Source organism: Ovis aries, chromosome 5, assembly GCF_016772045.2.
Source record: "Ovis aries strain OAR_USU_Benz2616 breed Rambouillet chromosome 5, ARS-UI_Ramb_v3.0, whole genome shotgun sequence".
NCBI lineage: Eukaryota > Metazoa > Chordata > Mammalia > Artiodactyla > Bovidae > Ovis > Ovis aries.
The window spans coordinates 92763618-92778478 of NC_056058.1; the positions used below are offsets into that span (position 1 = coordinate 92763618).

General features: G+C 48.8%; 1 protein-coding gene across 4 annotated transcripts; it reads right to left on the bottom strand.

Moving 5' to 3' along the window:
* Positions 1-275: 275 nt before the first annotated feature.
* Positions 276-10784, bottom strand: GLRX (glutaredoxin). 4 transcript variants are annotated; one of them, XM_042249338.2, is made up of 3 exons: positions 10516-10784; positions 3082-3201; positions 276-968 (listed from the first exon to the last, which is right to left on the bottom strand). In XM_042249338.2, exons 1-2 carry the CDS (start codon positions 10720-10722, stop codon positions 3088-3090), a joined length of 321 nt encoding a protein of 106 aa, XP_042105272.2. In that variant the 5' UTR covers positions 10723-10784; the 3' UTR covers positions 276-968; positions 3082-3087. The 4 variants fall into 4 exon arrangements, with proteins under 4 accessions (XP_042105272.2, XP_027824961.2, XP_027824962.2 ...); XM_027969160.3 differs by having other exon boundaries at positions 276-1487; XM_027969161.3 differs by having other exon boundaries at positions 276-1490.
* Between the last annotated feature and the right edge of the window lie 4077 nt (positions 10785-14861).

Below are 14861 nucleotides of genomic sequence, written 5' to 3' on the forward strand. Positions count from 1 at the left end.
TGCACACTGCTCTTTGCACACTGCACAGCCTCAGGGGGTGTGTTCACAGTGTGGTGTGTGACCTGCGGGTCATCCACAGCCATCTGGTTGAAGGGAGGAAGGTTAGAGTCCCTAAGGGAAGGGAGAGGAAGCCCAGGGTGCAAGAGTATTAGGAGAGGAATGGGAAAATGGAATGTGGTATGAAAAAGACTATTATTGAATCTTAAACATTATTCAATAGGCTGTGTAAACATATGCAAATTATGAAATTTACAAAATCACACCAACAGTGTATACCCAGTGAAAGACAATAGCATGTGCCTTTATTTATAATGGCAGGAGGGACGGACGTGGAGAAAAACACCTGAAATTGGTTTATTTTGCATTGATGACACTCCTTAAAGTCTTGAGAATGCAGAATTGGGCAAAAATCACTTTATGATCCATGGGTACTTCTTTAATAGAGAAGAAATTAACCATTCATACTTGCGTCTGCAGAAAGAAATTAACTTACTCTTGCAATTCTAGACTCCTTCACAATAAGGAATTCTTAAGTTGTCATAGAGTGAGGGGGGAAGAGGGGAGAGAGATAATCATCTAGAACAGTGTTTCCCAAACTTGGCTGTTTTCACAGACACATTTTTTGGGGAGGGGGATACAGGTTTTCTACGTAACATTTAAATGTTTATGTTTTCCTTCTGTGTGTCATCTAAACAATATATGCTTGTTCAGGATTCCCTGGACAACAGTGTTGCCGTATGATCACCACACCTACAGTTAGACCTCTGATCCCTGGAGCACCAAGTGAAGACCAACCATGCTTAACTTTTCACGTTGTTTCTCTCGGATTGAGAGACAGAACAGACAGAACTGTCGAACATTTCCTGTGAGATCTGTGCGTTGTCAGGGTTCAGGGCAGTGGTTCACAGCAGTGACTCTCAAAGCAGAAAGGGGTGGGGTGGGTTGGAGATGGTGGCCTGGGAAAACACCTTCTGAAAAAGCACATTCAAAATGCCTGTTGATTTCATAATGCAAATTTTAGGAAGTCAAACTCAACAAAATAATTTTCAGGCAGTAGCAGAAAACCAACTCTAGCTTCGTGCTTGGGGGCCTGAGATACACTTGGTTGAGAAACATAGGTGTTGGAGGTAGAGGCATCCCAGCTCGAGGAGACCTTTGGTAAGAACATGTGCCAAAGAGAAGGACCATCTTTGGGGTCAGTGAGTGAATCCTAAGCATATCTTGTCATGGTCCCTGGGAACCCAAAGGGCCAATCCCCAAGAAACCCAAGACATCCATCAGACCTGTTATTTTGGGCAAGTTGGTCCATTTTTAATACTGAGTCAAAAGAAGCTGTTGACTTCCCTTCCCCTTTTATTGAGGTTAACATATTTCAGTAAACAGTTGCTGTAACTGGGTACAGTCAACCCAGGTCCATCCTCCAGGAACTGCTGTCATTATCTGCAATGCCATCCTGTCCCCAAGGGGGATATCAGCCTGGGTCTGCTCTGCTAGGGGAAAAAAAAAAGAAAAAAACCACACACAAAGAATTGGATCTTCTTAGAGCAGTTCCCATCATTTCTCTTTCATTATCAGAGCACTGACTCTTGCCATTTAAACACAGTCAGTTGCAGATGGTCTTGAAATGCAAGTTGCCAGTGGAATACTAAGAGCATAATATGCTGAGGGACAATGCAGCTAAAGAGATCTGGCGAATATGGGGGACTTTAACACCCACCCCAACCTAGAGGTCACTGGGGGGATGGTATTTCCCACTTTCCCTGGAAAGGCACAAGTTTTCTTTCATTCTCAATCTAAGCCTGAATTGTTAAAAAAAAAAAAAAAGTGTATCGAATAGGAAACATTTGGCACCACATGGGGTGAGGCCAGGAAGCTAACCCAGACAGACGCGGTCTGTTTACTTGCTGGGATAAAGCTGTAGAACTGTAATTCAAGACTTGTAAAACTGTTTGCTTTGAAAGGGATCGGTTATGCTTTTCAGGCCTTGTGTTTTCACTCCTGTGGCTTTTCTGAGTAATCCTGCAAACTCTGTGTACTCATTGCTCAGGGGTTAATTATTAATTAGTGGGCAATAAATACCCTTCAAAGAACATTTTAATTTGAACACCCTACGTTTCTCCTTTGGCTTAAAATAAAAACAGTCTTTCCACGGATGAGTCAGTGGAATTGGCCTGGTTCGAAGCCGTCTTGCTCCAACAAGAGCTGCAGGGAGGGGAACCCATCAGATCCCAAAGGGATCTTGATTCCTTTCTGAAGGATCTTTGACCCTGTGGTTTTCCATCCAGTCAAAGATCTCCTTCAGGTTACAACTTTAGGAAACTTTGGCTTGTCATATGGGAAGCCAATTGAATTGAGTTGGCTTCGCAGGGTGAACACAGGTACAGCAAAAATTACCTTGTTTTCACATTGCATTTAGGAGATTTCAGGCTGCTTCCAATGGCCTATGACCTCTGGCCACTGCCCACATTTGCTGCTATTAATACCTTCCCTTCTCACTGCCCTTCACGCAGCCTGCTCTTGCTTGCTGTTGGTTCCTTGAATATTCCATACTTGTCCCCTCAGGACCTTCCTACCTACTTTCTATTCCTTCTGCCTGAAAAGCTCTTCTGCTTCATCATTATATTGTTGTCTCCTTCTTGTCAATCAGGTCTGGGCTTAGCCAGCCCCTCTGAAAAAGGCCTTTCCTCACCACATTAGCTCAGTTTGCTCCCTACCCCTCTGCCATGTTCTATCAGATTATTCACTTGTTTCAGGCATTATTTAACTTGTGTTTGATCAGTCTCTCTCTCTAGAATATAAGTTCCATATTATCCTTTTGTTCATCTCTATATTTCCAATGTCTCGTACAGTGTCTGGCCCATAGTAAGTGCTAAATAAATATTTGTTAAATGAAGGTTGGGGGAAAAGCTTTCCTCCTATTGATGCACTTTGTAAAAGGGAAACTCATACATGACATCACAGTTCCCCAAATCACCCTTTGCCTATCGTGGGTGCCTTGCTCAATTGTAATAAAACACAACAGTAGAGTAGAGTTCCACCATCTGTCAGTGTTCCTGGCCCAGAGTCCCACCTGTCACTCACCTGTGATTATTGCAGGGCTCCAATTTGCTTTAGCCGTGTCAACAGTTCCCCTCTCTCGTGCATATTTACTAGATCAGTGCATCCACCTATGCACTCTTGACCGATGAAGACTCGAGGTACCTAAGAAAGCAAACAAGCCAGGACATTTAGGGAACTTCATTAGGTTAGACGCTTTTATCATTCTCTGAATATTCCGCGTGGTCTGAAGCTTTTCAAATCACTTTACAACGTCCTCATGTATACTCGTTCAAGTCAGAACTTTGTGAGAAGCATAACATAATTCACTCAAGAATGCTTTTAAACTAAGATGCTTTTCACATGGAATGTTCTGTGTGAGATTGTCTAACTTGTCAAAATGATTTAAAAATTTCAATCTGCAGGAACACCTTTCCAGGAATGGGTTTTGGTTGGCTGCAGCCAGACCACCCTGATTGAATTCTGGTTTCTCTGCAGCTGGGACCACACATGAGCCCTTAAACTGAACCATGGCAACCAGGAAGGAGTTTGTTTTTAAGTGCAGCTGGACAAGTATTTCCATCAGTTCTGTCCCTGAGTTTTAGACTCAGTTTATGAGAGTCGTCTCTCTCTTGTGAGCCCTGCCCTCAGCTAGGGAAGGGATGATGATGTCAGAATCACCTTCTTTGAAATGCCTGGCTCATCATAGGATGAAGTGCCACAGCTCTGGGAACAAAGACATGCATCTGCTTTGGTTTTGCAGCTGGCATGGGTGGGTCTTCCAGGGCCAGTCAGACTGACACAGTCAGCTCTTTCTGCTGAGCACATTCATCTCGAGTCAAACTCAGGCTCCCTCCCTGCTGCTAGGTAAGGTGCATTCCAGGATTCCAGGGTACTCTTGGAGGAGAAAGTCCTTTCACTGTGGCTCAGACAAGTTCCAGGCCAAGGGTGTTGCAGAAAGGCTGACTGGCAGTGAAGAAGCAAGCCCAGCACAGGCTCCCCGAGGGGTCAGGAACTACCGGGTCCTCTCCCAGAACACTAGGGATATAATAGAAGGGGCAGGAGAGGTTAAGAATATTTTCAGAGCTTTTGCTTTTCCTCTGAAGGCACAGTTACTCAGATGCATGTCTTTATGGAGGTATAGTTGACATCCAGTATAAGTTTCAGGTGTACAATATGGAGATTCACAATTTTTATAGATTATATTCCAATTATAAAATATTGGTTATACTCTCTATATGGTAGAATGTATCCCTGTAGCTTACTTTTACATAATAGATTCGACCTCTTAACCTCCTACCCATGCATTGCCTCTCCTCTCTCCTCACTAGTAACCACTGGTTTGTTCACTGTATTTGTAAGTTTCTTTCTTGTTATATTCACTAGTTTGTGGTGGTTGTATTAGATTCCACATATAAGTGATATCATGCAGTCCTGTCTTTCTGACTTGTTTCACTCAGCAGAATGCCCTCTGAGTCCATCCACACTGTTGCAAAGGGCAGACTTTCGTTCTTTGTCGTGACTAGTATCCCACTGTGTCTACACACACCCTGTCTTCTTTATCCATTCATCTGTTCATGGACACACTCAGGTGACTTCCGCATCTTGGAAATTGTAAATAATGCTGCTATGAACATTGGGGTGCAGGTTCAGATGAATTTTTTTTTTTTAAGGAAGAGAGTTGAGAAAAAGGGCTGAAGTATTTCAGATAAGTCCTACCATATTTCTGTTAAGACGGGGATCTGGGCGGAAGTAGGCTTTACAAATTAAGTTGAAAGAATCCTGCACTACATTGCCTTGGCTGCGTCCTGTGTCCTGAGCAGGAGGAGCGCACAGGATGGTGTTCCAGTGAGGAAGCCTGGCGGTGCCCTCCTCAGCCACTCATGGGGCCGCCTGCCCCGCATGCCTGTGTGGGAGCTTTGCACATGGAAGTGACATCAAGGCCGCTTTTCTTTTTTAAATCTTAACCAGCTGAAAGAATTTGCAGAAAGATGAGCTCAGAAACCTAAAGTGTCCCCCCTGGATCCTGGCCATTATTTTAGAGAAAATAAAGCACCTCTCAGATTATTGGGGGCCATTTGGCTTCTGTCCCCCCAGGAACAGCTGGCTGTGGTCAGTTGCAATGGTAAAGAATCCTAATGAAATTCAAATAATTATAACACAGGGCTCCTTCTGTGGAAAGCATTGCCTAAGGGAGTAAAACTCATCTGAGCTTCAAATAAAGAAGCTTTCATTTAGTTTTTATTTTTTCTTTTTGATGTGAACCATCTTTAAAGTCTTTTTTGAATTTGTTACAACATCGCTTCTGTCTTATGTTTTGATTTCTTGGACAGGAGGCACATGGAATCTTAGGTCCCCCACCAGGCATCAAATCCACACCCCCTGCATTGAAAGGAAAAGTCCCAACCACTGGACTGCCAGGGAAGCCCCATGGAAGGGATGTGTTCATTCTTGAACTTGGGTTACTCTCGAAAAGAACTGAGTGATTGTCACTCCTCCTGTTGCTTGCCCCATCCAGACCAGGGGGTCTGGATTACATTAGTTGGAGAGAAGCCCCTGAGAAGGAAGGAGTCCTCTCCTTAGACAGCAGTTCTCAGACCTGAACCACGCATCAGAACTGTGGTGGGCTTGTTAAAACCCAGATTTCTTACTCCTCCCCACCCCACATTTATGATACAGGAAATCCGGGCAGGGGCTCAAGAATGTGCATTCTGACAAGTTCCCAGGTGACTCTCAAGGAGCATATTTGCAACCACAGGTTGATGCTGAGGGCAGTTCCTTCCTCCTGGGGTAGCTAACAGAGGCTTTGGAAACCCATAGCTCTAAGGCAGCCCCCAGCCCCCGAAAGGCAGGCCCTGAAACACGATCAGATCAGATCATCTGGGCTGTCCCCAGGGCGGAATTCTGTGCATGCCATCTGGCACACAAGCTGCTTGTGAGAGCTGAGAGCTGGAAGGCCCCATTGCCCTAACACCCCCTCCTCTGGGCTAGGGAACAGTGGAGACCATGGGAAAGCCCATCAAAGGTCCAACAAAGGTCCGTCTAGTCAAGGCTGTGGTTTTTCCAGTGGTCATGTATAGATGTGAGAGTTGGACTGTGAAGAAAGCTGAGCGCCGAAGAATTGGTGCTTTTGAAGTGTGGCGTTGGAGAAGACTCTTGAGAATCCCTTAGATTGCAAGGAGATACAACCAGCCCATCCTAAAGGAAATCAGTCCTGAATATTCATTGGAAAGACTCATGTTGAAGCTAAAACTCCAATACTTTGGCCACCTGATGCGAAGAACTGATTCATTTGAAAAGACCCTGATGCTGGGAAAGATTGAAGGCAAGAGGAGAAGGGGACAATAGAGGATGGGATGGTTGTATGGTATCACCGACTCAATGGACATGAGTTTGGGTAAACTCCGGGAGTTGGTGATGGACAGAGAGGCATGGTGTGCTGCAGTTCATAGGGTCACAAAGAGTTCGACACGACAGAGTGACTGAACTGAACTGAAAGCCCTTCAGTTATCAGCTCCCTCAGGGGAAGCTGAACTTGCAGGCCCCACCGGATGGTGTGGGAGGCTGTGGTGGCCCAACAGGAAGCTGCTGATGCATCCGAGAAGGAAGAGAAGGCTCGTGCTCTGTGCCTCCCCTCCCAGCTCACCCCCCTCTTCGGAGGAACTTGAGTCTGTTATATTAAAGAAGTAGGGAACTGCCACCAGAAAAGCCAGCTTGAGAGTTCTGTGGCCTTCCTTCTCCAGCTTTCTCTAGCCTCAGCTGGGGTGGCCTCTTCTGTTCTCTGTACCAAGTCGCTTCAGTCGTCTCCGACTCTGTGCGACCCCGTGGACTGTAGCCTGCCAGGCTCCTCTGTCTATGGGATTCTCCCGGCAAGAATACTGGAGTGGGTTGCCACTGCCTTCTCCGGGGCTTGAACCCGCGTCTCTTATATCTCCTGCGTTGGCAGGCGCGTTCTTGACCAGCAGTGCCACCTGTGTTGCTGAGGCTGCTCCTCAGCTGATTGCCAGCTCTCTGCAGTACCTCCTTGGCTGCTCCCTGGTACGGTTCCTTTCTCACCGGAACTGGTGCCATAACCTCCAAAGGTCCCCAGCTTAGGTCCTCATCCTGGCCTTCCTGCAGCCTCTTTCCCCACAGCCACTGGAGTGACCCTTTCAAAATCAAACAGCATCTCATCTCCCGTCACATGCCCGGTCCATGTGCCATGTGATGGCATGAACGGCCTTGCCTACATATTCCTCATGATCTCAGACCACACCCGCTCCTAACTCACAATGCTCCACCCACACAGGCCTTCTCGCCAGGCAGGCTTCTACCCCAGGACCTTAGCATTTGCTGTTCCTACTGTCTGGAATGTCCTACACCTACACTTCTGCATGCCTTGCTCCCTCAGTCCCTTTAGAGATCTGCAAAACCAGTGAGACCCTGCCAGCTCCATTTAAAAGTGTACCTTGCTGCCTACTGCTTGCCTCCCTTTCCTACCTGGCTTCTCCATACCACACATCACTTACCATCTTCCAACACACTACTTTATTTATGGCATTTACTAGAATGTAAGTTCCATAAAGGCAGGAATTTTTGTTTGCTCTGTTCAGTGTTCAGAAAAGAGCCTAGTACAGCAGGTGCTTAAAAATATTTGTTGTATTCGGCAAAATTATCCTTCAAAAGCAAAGGAGGAAATGATGTCTGCACACAAGCAAAAATGAAGCAAATTTGTTGCCCAAAGTTCTGCCTTGTGAGGAATGTTCAAAGGCATCCTTCAGAGAGAAGGAGAATGACAGAGGTCAGGAAACTTGATTTATATAAAGAAAGAACTTTCGGGAAGAATAAGTGAAAGCACTGATCTAGGGACTGTGGCTATAGCAAAACCAAAACCAGTGTCTCCAGTTTGGTGGCCTGATCGAAGTCCTATGTTTCTGCAATCAGTCAAGTCCCACTGGGCTGCTGCTCTTCGCACAGCACCACAGGCATAGCAAGATAGTGACAGCGCTCAAGGTTTCCAGTCTCTCTGAACAGAAAACCTTCAGCGCTAGGGAGGATGAAGTTATATATCCTGAAAGGATTTGTTCTCCCCTTGGAGGAATGCATTCAGGACTCAAGAACCTGTGCAAGGTATCTTGAAAAATTCAAAAACAAACTTTGAAAGATCATTAGAAGAAAGTGTTAGCTGTACAGTGAATTGGGGTGGGGGGGGGGGAGTTGAATGGTTGTGTGAAGAGGTTTGTTTTTCCTGCTAGAGGATAGCTGCTGCTGGTTGAAAGATGTGGCTCCCAAACCTTGTTGCAAATTGGAATTACTTTTTTGGTTTTTTGATGGGAGATACATTCTATTTTGACTTCCACATTTTTTGAGGTGTAACTGACAAACCTGTGTGTGTTTAAGGTGTACAATGTCAGGATTTGATATACAGATACACTGTGAAATGATGACTGCAGTCAAGTTAACTTACATATCCACGACCTCACAGCTACTATTTGCATGTGTGTGTGGTGAGAACACTTAAGATGTAATCACAGCAAATGGCAAGCCTACATTTCACCCCCAGCACTTCCTCCTCTTACAGCTCCGTGTTTGTATTCAGGTCCTGCTAAGTCACTTCAGTCGTGTCCGACTCTGTGTGACCCCATAGCTGGCAGCCCACCAGGCTCCCCCCCATCCCTGGGATTCTCCAGGCAAGAACATTGGAGTGGGTTGCCATTTCCTTCTCCAATGCATGAAAGTGGAAAGTGAAAGTGAAGTTGCTCAGTCGTGTCTGACTCTTCGCAACCACATGGACTGCAGCCTACCAGGCTCCTCCATCCATGGGATTTTCCAGGCAAGAGTACTGGAGTGGGGTGCCATTGCCTTCTCCAATTCATGTCCTAGGGATCTTTAAAACTACTGATGCCTGTCTGCCCCTCTCCTGTGGGATTTAATTGGCATGGGGTCTGACTGAGGCATTGAGAGGTTTTTTTAAGTTCCCCAGGTGATTCTGGCTTCCCTTGTAGCACACACAGTTGGTAAAGAATCAGCCTGCAGTGCAGGAGGCCTGGGTTTGATTCCTGAGTTGGGAAGATCCCCTGGAGAATCCCATGGACAGAGGTCCTGGCAGGCTAGTCATAGAGGACTGACCCATAAGGGTCAGACACGACTTACAGACTAAACCACCCCCACAGGTGACTCTAATGTACAACGACACCTGTAAACTGCCCTCCCCGAGGGATGCCTCACCTCAGGGGCCACAGCTGTACCCACACTGCCCTTTGGTGCTTAGGACCCAAGCATCCTGAATAGCTGGTAGTCCAGCCAAGCAACAAGAGGCCCTCTCATCATTGTGTTCTCTACTCCAGGACCTTCCTAAGACCAAGGGTCCTTGGCTCCCAGTGGGGGTCCCTGGAAGCAGTAGAGTTTTGCCTCCCTCTGCACCAGAATGCTGACTTCTGATTGGAGCGGTGGGCTTCCTCTTGAGAACCAAGGAAAAAACACCATCAAATCCAAACTAAACCTCAACTAGGACATGTGCACCTGCAAACACTGTATCCTAGAACGTGTGTCCTGAAAGGGAGCTGGTGGGACATGACTCGGCACCACGCTCCGACCCCGGCACCTGCGCTGATCTGGTGGCCTGGCTGGTTGGCGACCGCATGGGAAGCCCTGGGCGCTAAGGAAGAGGAAGTCCTTTCACATAGAGGAGAGAGGGTGTCAGGAACCCCTGCTGTCTACTCAAAACAAAAAGGACCATAGAGGTCTCCTCCGGCCTGGTGTTGCAGCCAAGGGGTACCCTGAGGGTCACAGGTGGGGTGACTTGCCAGGATCACACAGCAAGCCACTGAGAGCCCGGCCAGAACTCTGGCCTCTGATGTCCCTAACTCGACAGGCCTGGAACTATCCCCTCATTTAGGTCAAGGAGCCACAACGAGTCATTAGGTTGTTTTTTGGTTTTGTGGTTTTGTTTTTTTTTCCCAGTGGGAGGAATGAGATAAGATACGGAAGAAGGAGAAAATTTAAGGTTAAAGAGAGCCCAGAGGAAAAGACTGAAGGAGAGCAAATGCCACTGGGCCCTGTGAACCCGGAGGAAAGAATGCTTTGGGTTTTTGCTCAACAGCAGACACAGAGGGCTCACCCGTGGCCCCTCCACCCCTCCTTCCACCGCCCAGCCCTGCAAGCTCAGGCCGTCAGTGCTGAAAACAAAGACTGCAGAGCGCTCCTCGGCGGCGGCTATTCCGGGACACAGCTGCCCGCCGGCCCGCCCGCCTTGACGCCCAGCACTGGTCGGCTGCGCACCCGCGTCCCGTGGGCCGAGGTCCGCTGCCTATTCAAGGAAGCAGCTCTTGTCTCGGGCGCCCTCCCCCGCACCCTCTCAGAGCGACGAAGCCCTAGCGGTGTCCCCGAGGAAGGCACGGGCCACCCGTCACAGACAAAGGCATCCGGGAGCCTTCCCCCCCCCCCCCCTGGCCCCCCCCCCCACCCCCCCATCCTTTGAGCAGGAGACCCCAGGCTCACCGTTCTGGCTCCAGTGAGCTGCTCCAAGTAATCTTGAATCTCACTGGTGTTACTGGCAGCTGTAATATCGACAAATTCCAAAAGCCCTTGTTTGAAGGGCAGTTGGCTGAGAAGCTCCTGAGTCTTTCTGCAGTAGGGGCAGGTGGGCTTGATGAACACGACCACCTTCCCAGGCTGGATCTTGCTGTTGACGAACGCTTGAGCCATGCCGCCTCCCTCCGGGGGGGTACACACCTCCACTGTAGGTAGAGCTTTGGAGTAAAAGCCGCGGCTGACCGACCAGCTGGCTCTCATTTAAAGGAACCTCCCTGGAGGAGGAGTTTGCCCCCGAGGCGTGCTCGATTTTTAAAGGGCCAGCCCTGAAAGTCATTTCAGTTTGGAGCGATGCACCGGCTAGAGCTTTGGAGTATGAACAACTACATCCCGGGGTGTCATTGTCCCCAGCCCTTTCAGGGGTGCCCTCTCTGGAGAAGAAAGCAGAGCCAGCTCGCTCTTCGGAGAAGCTTGAAGGGTGCAGACCAGCTCCAGGGAGGGAGCCTGAGCAGGCAGGCAGGCACCTCTTAGAGTCAGTTCTTATTGCCCCCCAGGGCTTCCCTTGTGGCTCAGCCGTAAAGCATCTGCCGGAAATGCAGGAGACCTGGGTTCGATCCCTGGAGAAGGGAAAGGCTACCCACTCTAGTATTCTGGCCTGGAGAATTCCATGGACTGTATACTCCATGGGGTCAGACAGGACTGAGCCACTTTCACTTCACTTATTGTCTCTCAGAGACACGGTTTCTAAAAAAAAACACTCAGAATCATTCAAGAAGCAGAATGCACTGAAATCTATTTAGAAGTGAAATTCAGATTGTGACTTTAAGTCTCGTCTTGCCTGCCCTGTTTGTTGTCATTGTTTAATGGAATTACTCCACCACCTTCAAACATCTGGAGATTGCACAGAAGAATCTGGCCCTGCAGCCTCTCCCTGAAAAGTCAGGTCACCTTCATGAGAGGCAGCAGCTGGGGCTGAGGTGTGGTTGTCCTTTGGAGGGGACAGAAGCTGGCTCCCGGCTGGCTCACGCCTTCCAGATACCTGCTCTTCATCCATAAGCTTTTGAGTTTGTGACCCTTGAACAGCAGTTTAGCATGGAGGCAAATTCTAGCACAAACACTAATTTCAAACTGCAGATCCAGTAAGGGTGTTTTTCTCTGTTTGATCCCTTTCTTGTCACTGTTTGTGAGTCTGAGTGGTGTTCAGTTCAGTCACTCAGTCATGTCCTACTCTTTGCGACCCCATAGACTGCAGCACGCCAGGCCTCCCTGTCCATCACCAACTCCCAGAGTTTACTCAAACTCTGAGTCGGCGATGCCATCCAGCCATCTCATCCTCTGCCCCTTCTCCTCCTGCCTTCAATCTTTCCCAGCATCAGTGTCTTTTCCAATGGGTTAACTCTTCCATCAAGTGGCCAAACTATTGGAGTTTCAGCTTCAATATCAGTCCTTCCAATGAATATTCAGGACCGATTTCCTTCAGGATGGACTGGTTGGATCTCCTTGCAGTCCAAGGGACTCTCAAGAGTCTTCTCCAACACCACAGTTCAAAAGCACCAATTCTTTGGCGCTCAGCTTTCTTCACAGTCCAACTCTCACATCCATACCTGACCACAGGAAAAACCATAGCCTTGACTAGACGGACCTTTGTTGGCAAAGTAATGTCTCTGCTTTTGAATATGCTGTCTAGGTTGGTCATAACGTTCCTTCCAAGGAGTAAGCGTCTTTTAATTTCATGGCTGCAGTCACCATCTGCAGTGATTTTGGAGCCCCCAAAATAAAGTCTCTCACTGTTTCCATTGTTTCCCCATCTATTTGCCGTGAAGTGATGGGACCGGATGCCAGCTGTTGTCACTGTTTGCAAGTGTGAGTGGTGTAATATCTCACTTATCTCACTCTCACCCGAGTGTTGTGACACATTGTGGGACCTGCTGCTGTGTCCTGTGGGCCCACGCTCCCGAGTAGGGTGAGCGACACCCCTTGTTTTAGGGCCAGTTCTGACCCCTCTCTGTGTGGTAAGGTAAATAAAACAGGGACAACCACCTCCTCTAAAAGTGGACTCTCCTTTTCCCCCAGGAAGTTTTACAGTGAAACTCGGGCTGCAGGCCAGAGCTATACACTCAGTGATTGTCATGTCAGAGTCCCAAGCATAGCGTGACTAAGAGAAGGATAGAAAATTGACTCTTGGAAGCAGCTGTCATTATTCCTAAAATTAAGTGGCCAAACAGAAACCCAGGCTCTGAGTCACAGAGAGGGACTCTAAGTGATGTCTCTGTCACTGGAAAGAATGTGCTATGGGCCTGAGCGCTGAGGCGACTGGTTCTTGTCAGGCTTGGGACTTCCCAGCCCACAGCTTCGTTCTCTCTGGAATAAGCTCCTGGCAGAGTCCTTGTCGTCTGTCTCCAATCCCTTCTCTGCGCCTGGACTCCTGCGGCCAGGCCCCTCGCTGAAGCCCAGGGTCTCCTCAGGGCTTACCCGCCCGAGGGGCCTCAGCTTGCCTTGCACCCAGTGTTTTCCCCAGGCCCATTCTCCTCTCATGTCTGGGGTCACCTGTCCCTGTTCTGCTGGCTCCTTCTCCTCAGCGTGCGACTCAGGGCAAGTCGCTCCCTTGTTTCCAACCACCACCTTCTGTCCCCTTAAACCGTCCTGGCCTCTTCCCTACTTGCTGTTATGTTTGCTGTCTGGACGTCAGCCACGTCCCAGCTTCTCCTCTCCCCGATGCAATCTGACCTCCTTATCAGCCGTTCTGCTGAAACGCCCTTGGCCAGCCTTGATCATGGCCACCACGTTGATAAATTACCTTGTGGCCAGGTGTTCTGCCTGGGACCATCCCAGAAGCGTGGGTGTGGAGGTTTTTGGTGAACTGGTGGAGTGAAGCTCCCAAAGGATCTGTCTGTGTAGGGTCCTGGGGGGACTTGGTCCCTGGGGCAGAGATCAGGGTGCAGGGGTGTTGGTGGTAGTGGGGCTCTGTTGTCTGCCCTAGAGCTCAGGCCCAGGACAGATGGCCAGAGGACACAGCTCAGGAAGGCCTTTTCATGTGGAATACAAACATATGGCAAAGAAGGGGCTTCTCCACTTGGCAGACAGTGCTGTGGCTTCACCTCAGGGAGGAATTCAGAGCGTAGGCTACTCTATTGCCTTGGCATCATGAAAGTCTGGAGCTCTGGCACTGCAGGAGATGGAGCCCGTGGATCCTGGGAACAGTTCAGGGCAGGCAGCCACCACGGGAGCTGCCGTCCTCAAGTGCCGTGGACATCAAGATGGGGTGTGTGTGGAAGAGACACAAGAACTCTTGGTGGGCCTGTGCTCGACACAGCTAGGCACTCCCAGAAACGCTGGGAAGCATGGACTTTTTTCAAGGGAGTGGAGATGCTGCTCTGCAGATAGTTGGCAGTGAGCTAGTGATATATGTGAAATATGAAATTTTCTATTTGCTACTATTAATGTGATCTCATTTGTACCACAGGCTGACGAGGGTGGGGATAGTTTGGCCCACAAATGAGCGTTTCTCAGGCTCTTTTGCTTACTTGCCACTTTGCAGGATTTGACTCTGTGGATCACTCTGTGTCACGCCTCTCCCCCTCCCCTGCCAGCTCCCTTCTTCCTAATATCATATGCAACTTGATCTCTTTTTTCTCCCTGTATCCCTGGGTATTCTGTGCCAGGTTCTGCCTCAGGAATTTCGCCTAGCGTGTGGTTTGTCCCGGGGCTTGCACTCCTTTTCACTCGTGCACACCCTCTGTGGAAGATTTTATCTGCATGCACGGCTCCAGCTATCATCTTTTTGTTGATGAGTTCCAGGTTTACTTTTCTCGTCGAGAACACTTTCCTGAGCCTCAGGAATGAATCGTTCATTGCCTACCGAGAAGACCCACCTGGGGTTCCTCAGCATCTCAGCCTCAGTGGGAGCAAAATGGAAGCCACCCTTCCCTCTTCCAAATACGTGCCCTTCCTCCCGGACTCTGTCTTCTACCTGCAGGGCAGACACATGGGAAGCATCTTGACCGTGGCTTCCTCCCCTGCCCGCTGCTTTTTATTTATGCAGAGTCACCAAACTCTAACAGCTAAGTTGAATCTGAGCCATTGCCATGCTTCCACTGCTCGCACTGTCTTTGCCTTGAACCTGCTCCTCTCTCTGTCCAGAGTGGCTCTGACCTGTCTTTCTTTCTGTGCGGCTGACTTATGTGGTCCAGCACTATCCAGATCATGTGTAGAGTCCTCTGGGAAGACCCCTGAACACAGCTCTTTTCCCCACTGGGTTGAGTGCCCCTCAGCTGAGTTCACACGACATGCCATACCCTGACTCATCCCATTCC

Excerpts from the sequence above, each read along its gene's own strand:
- GLRX (XM_042249338.2), bottom strand. The coding sequence starts at position 10,722 with ATGGCTCAAGCGTTCGTCAACAGCAAGATCCAGCCTGGGAAGGTGGTC. Across the intron at positions 3,202-10,515 it reads AGCTCACTGGAGCCAGAACG|GTACCTCGAGTCTTCATCGG; the intron begins GTGAGCCTGGGG and ends TTGCTTTCTTAG.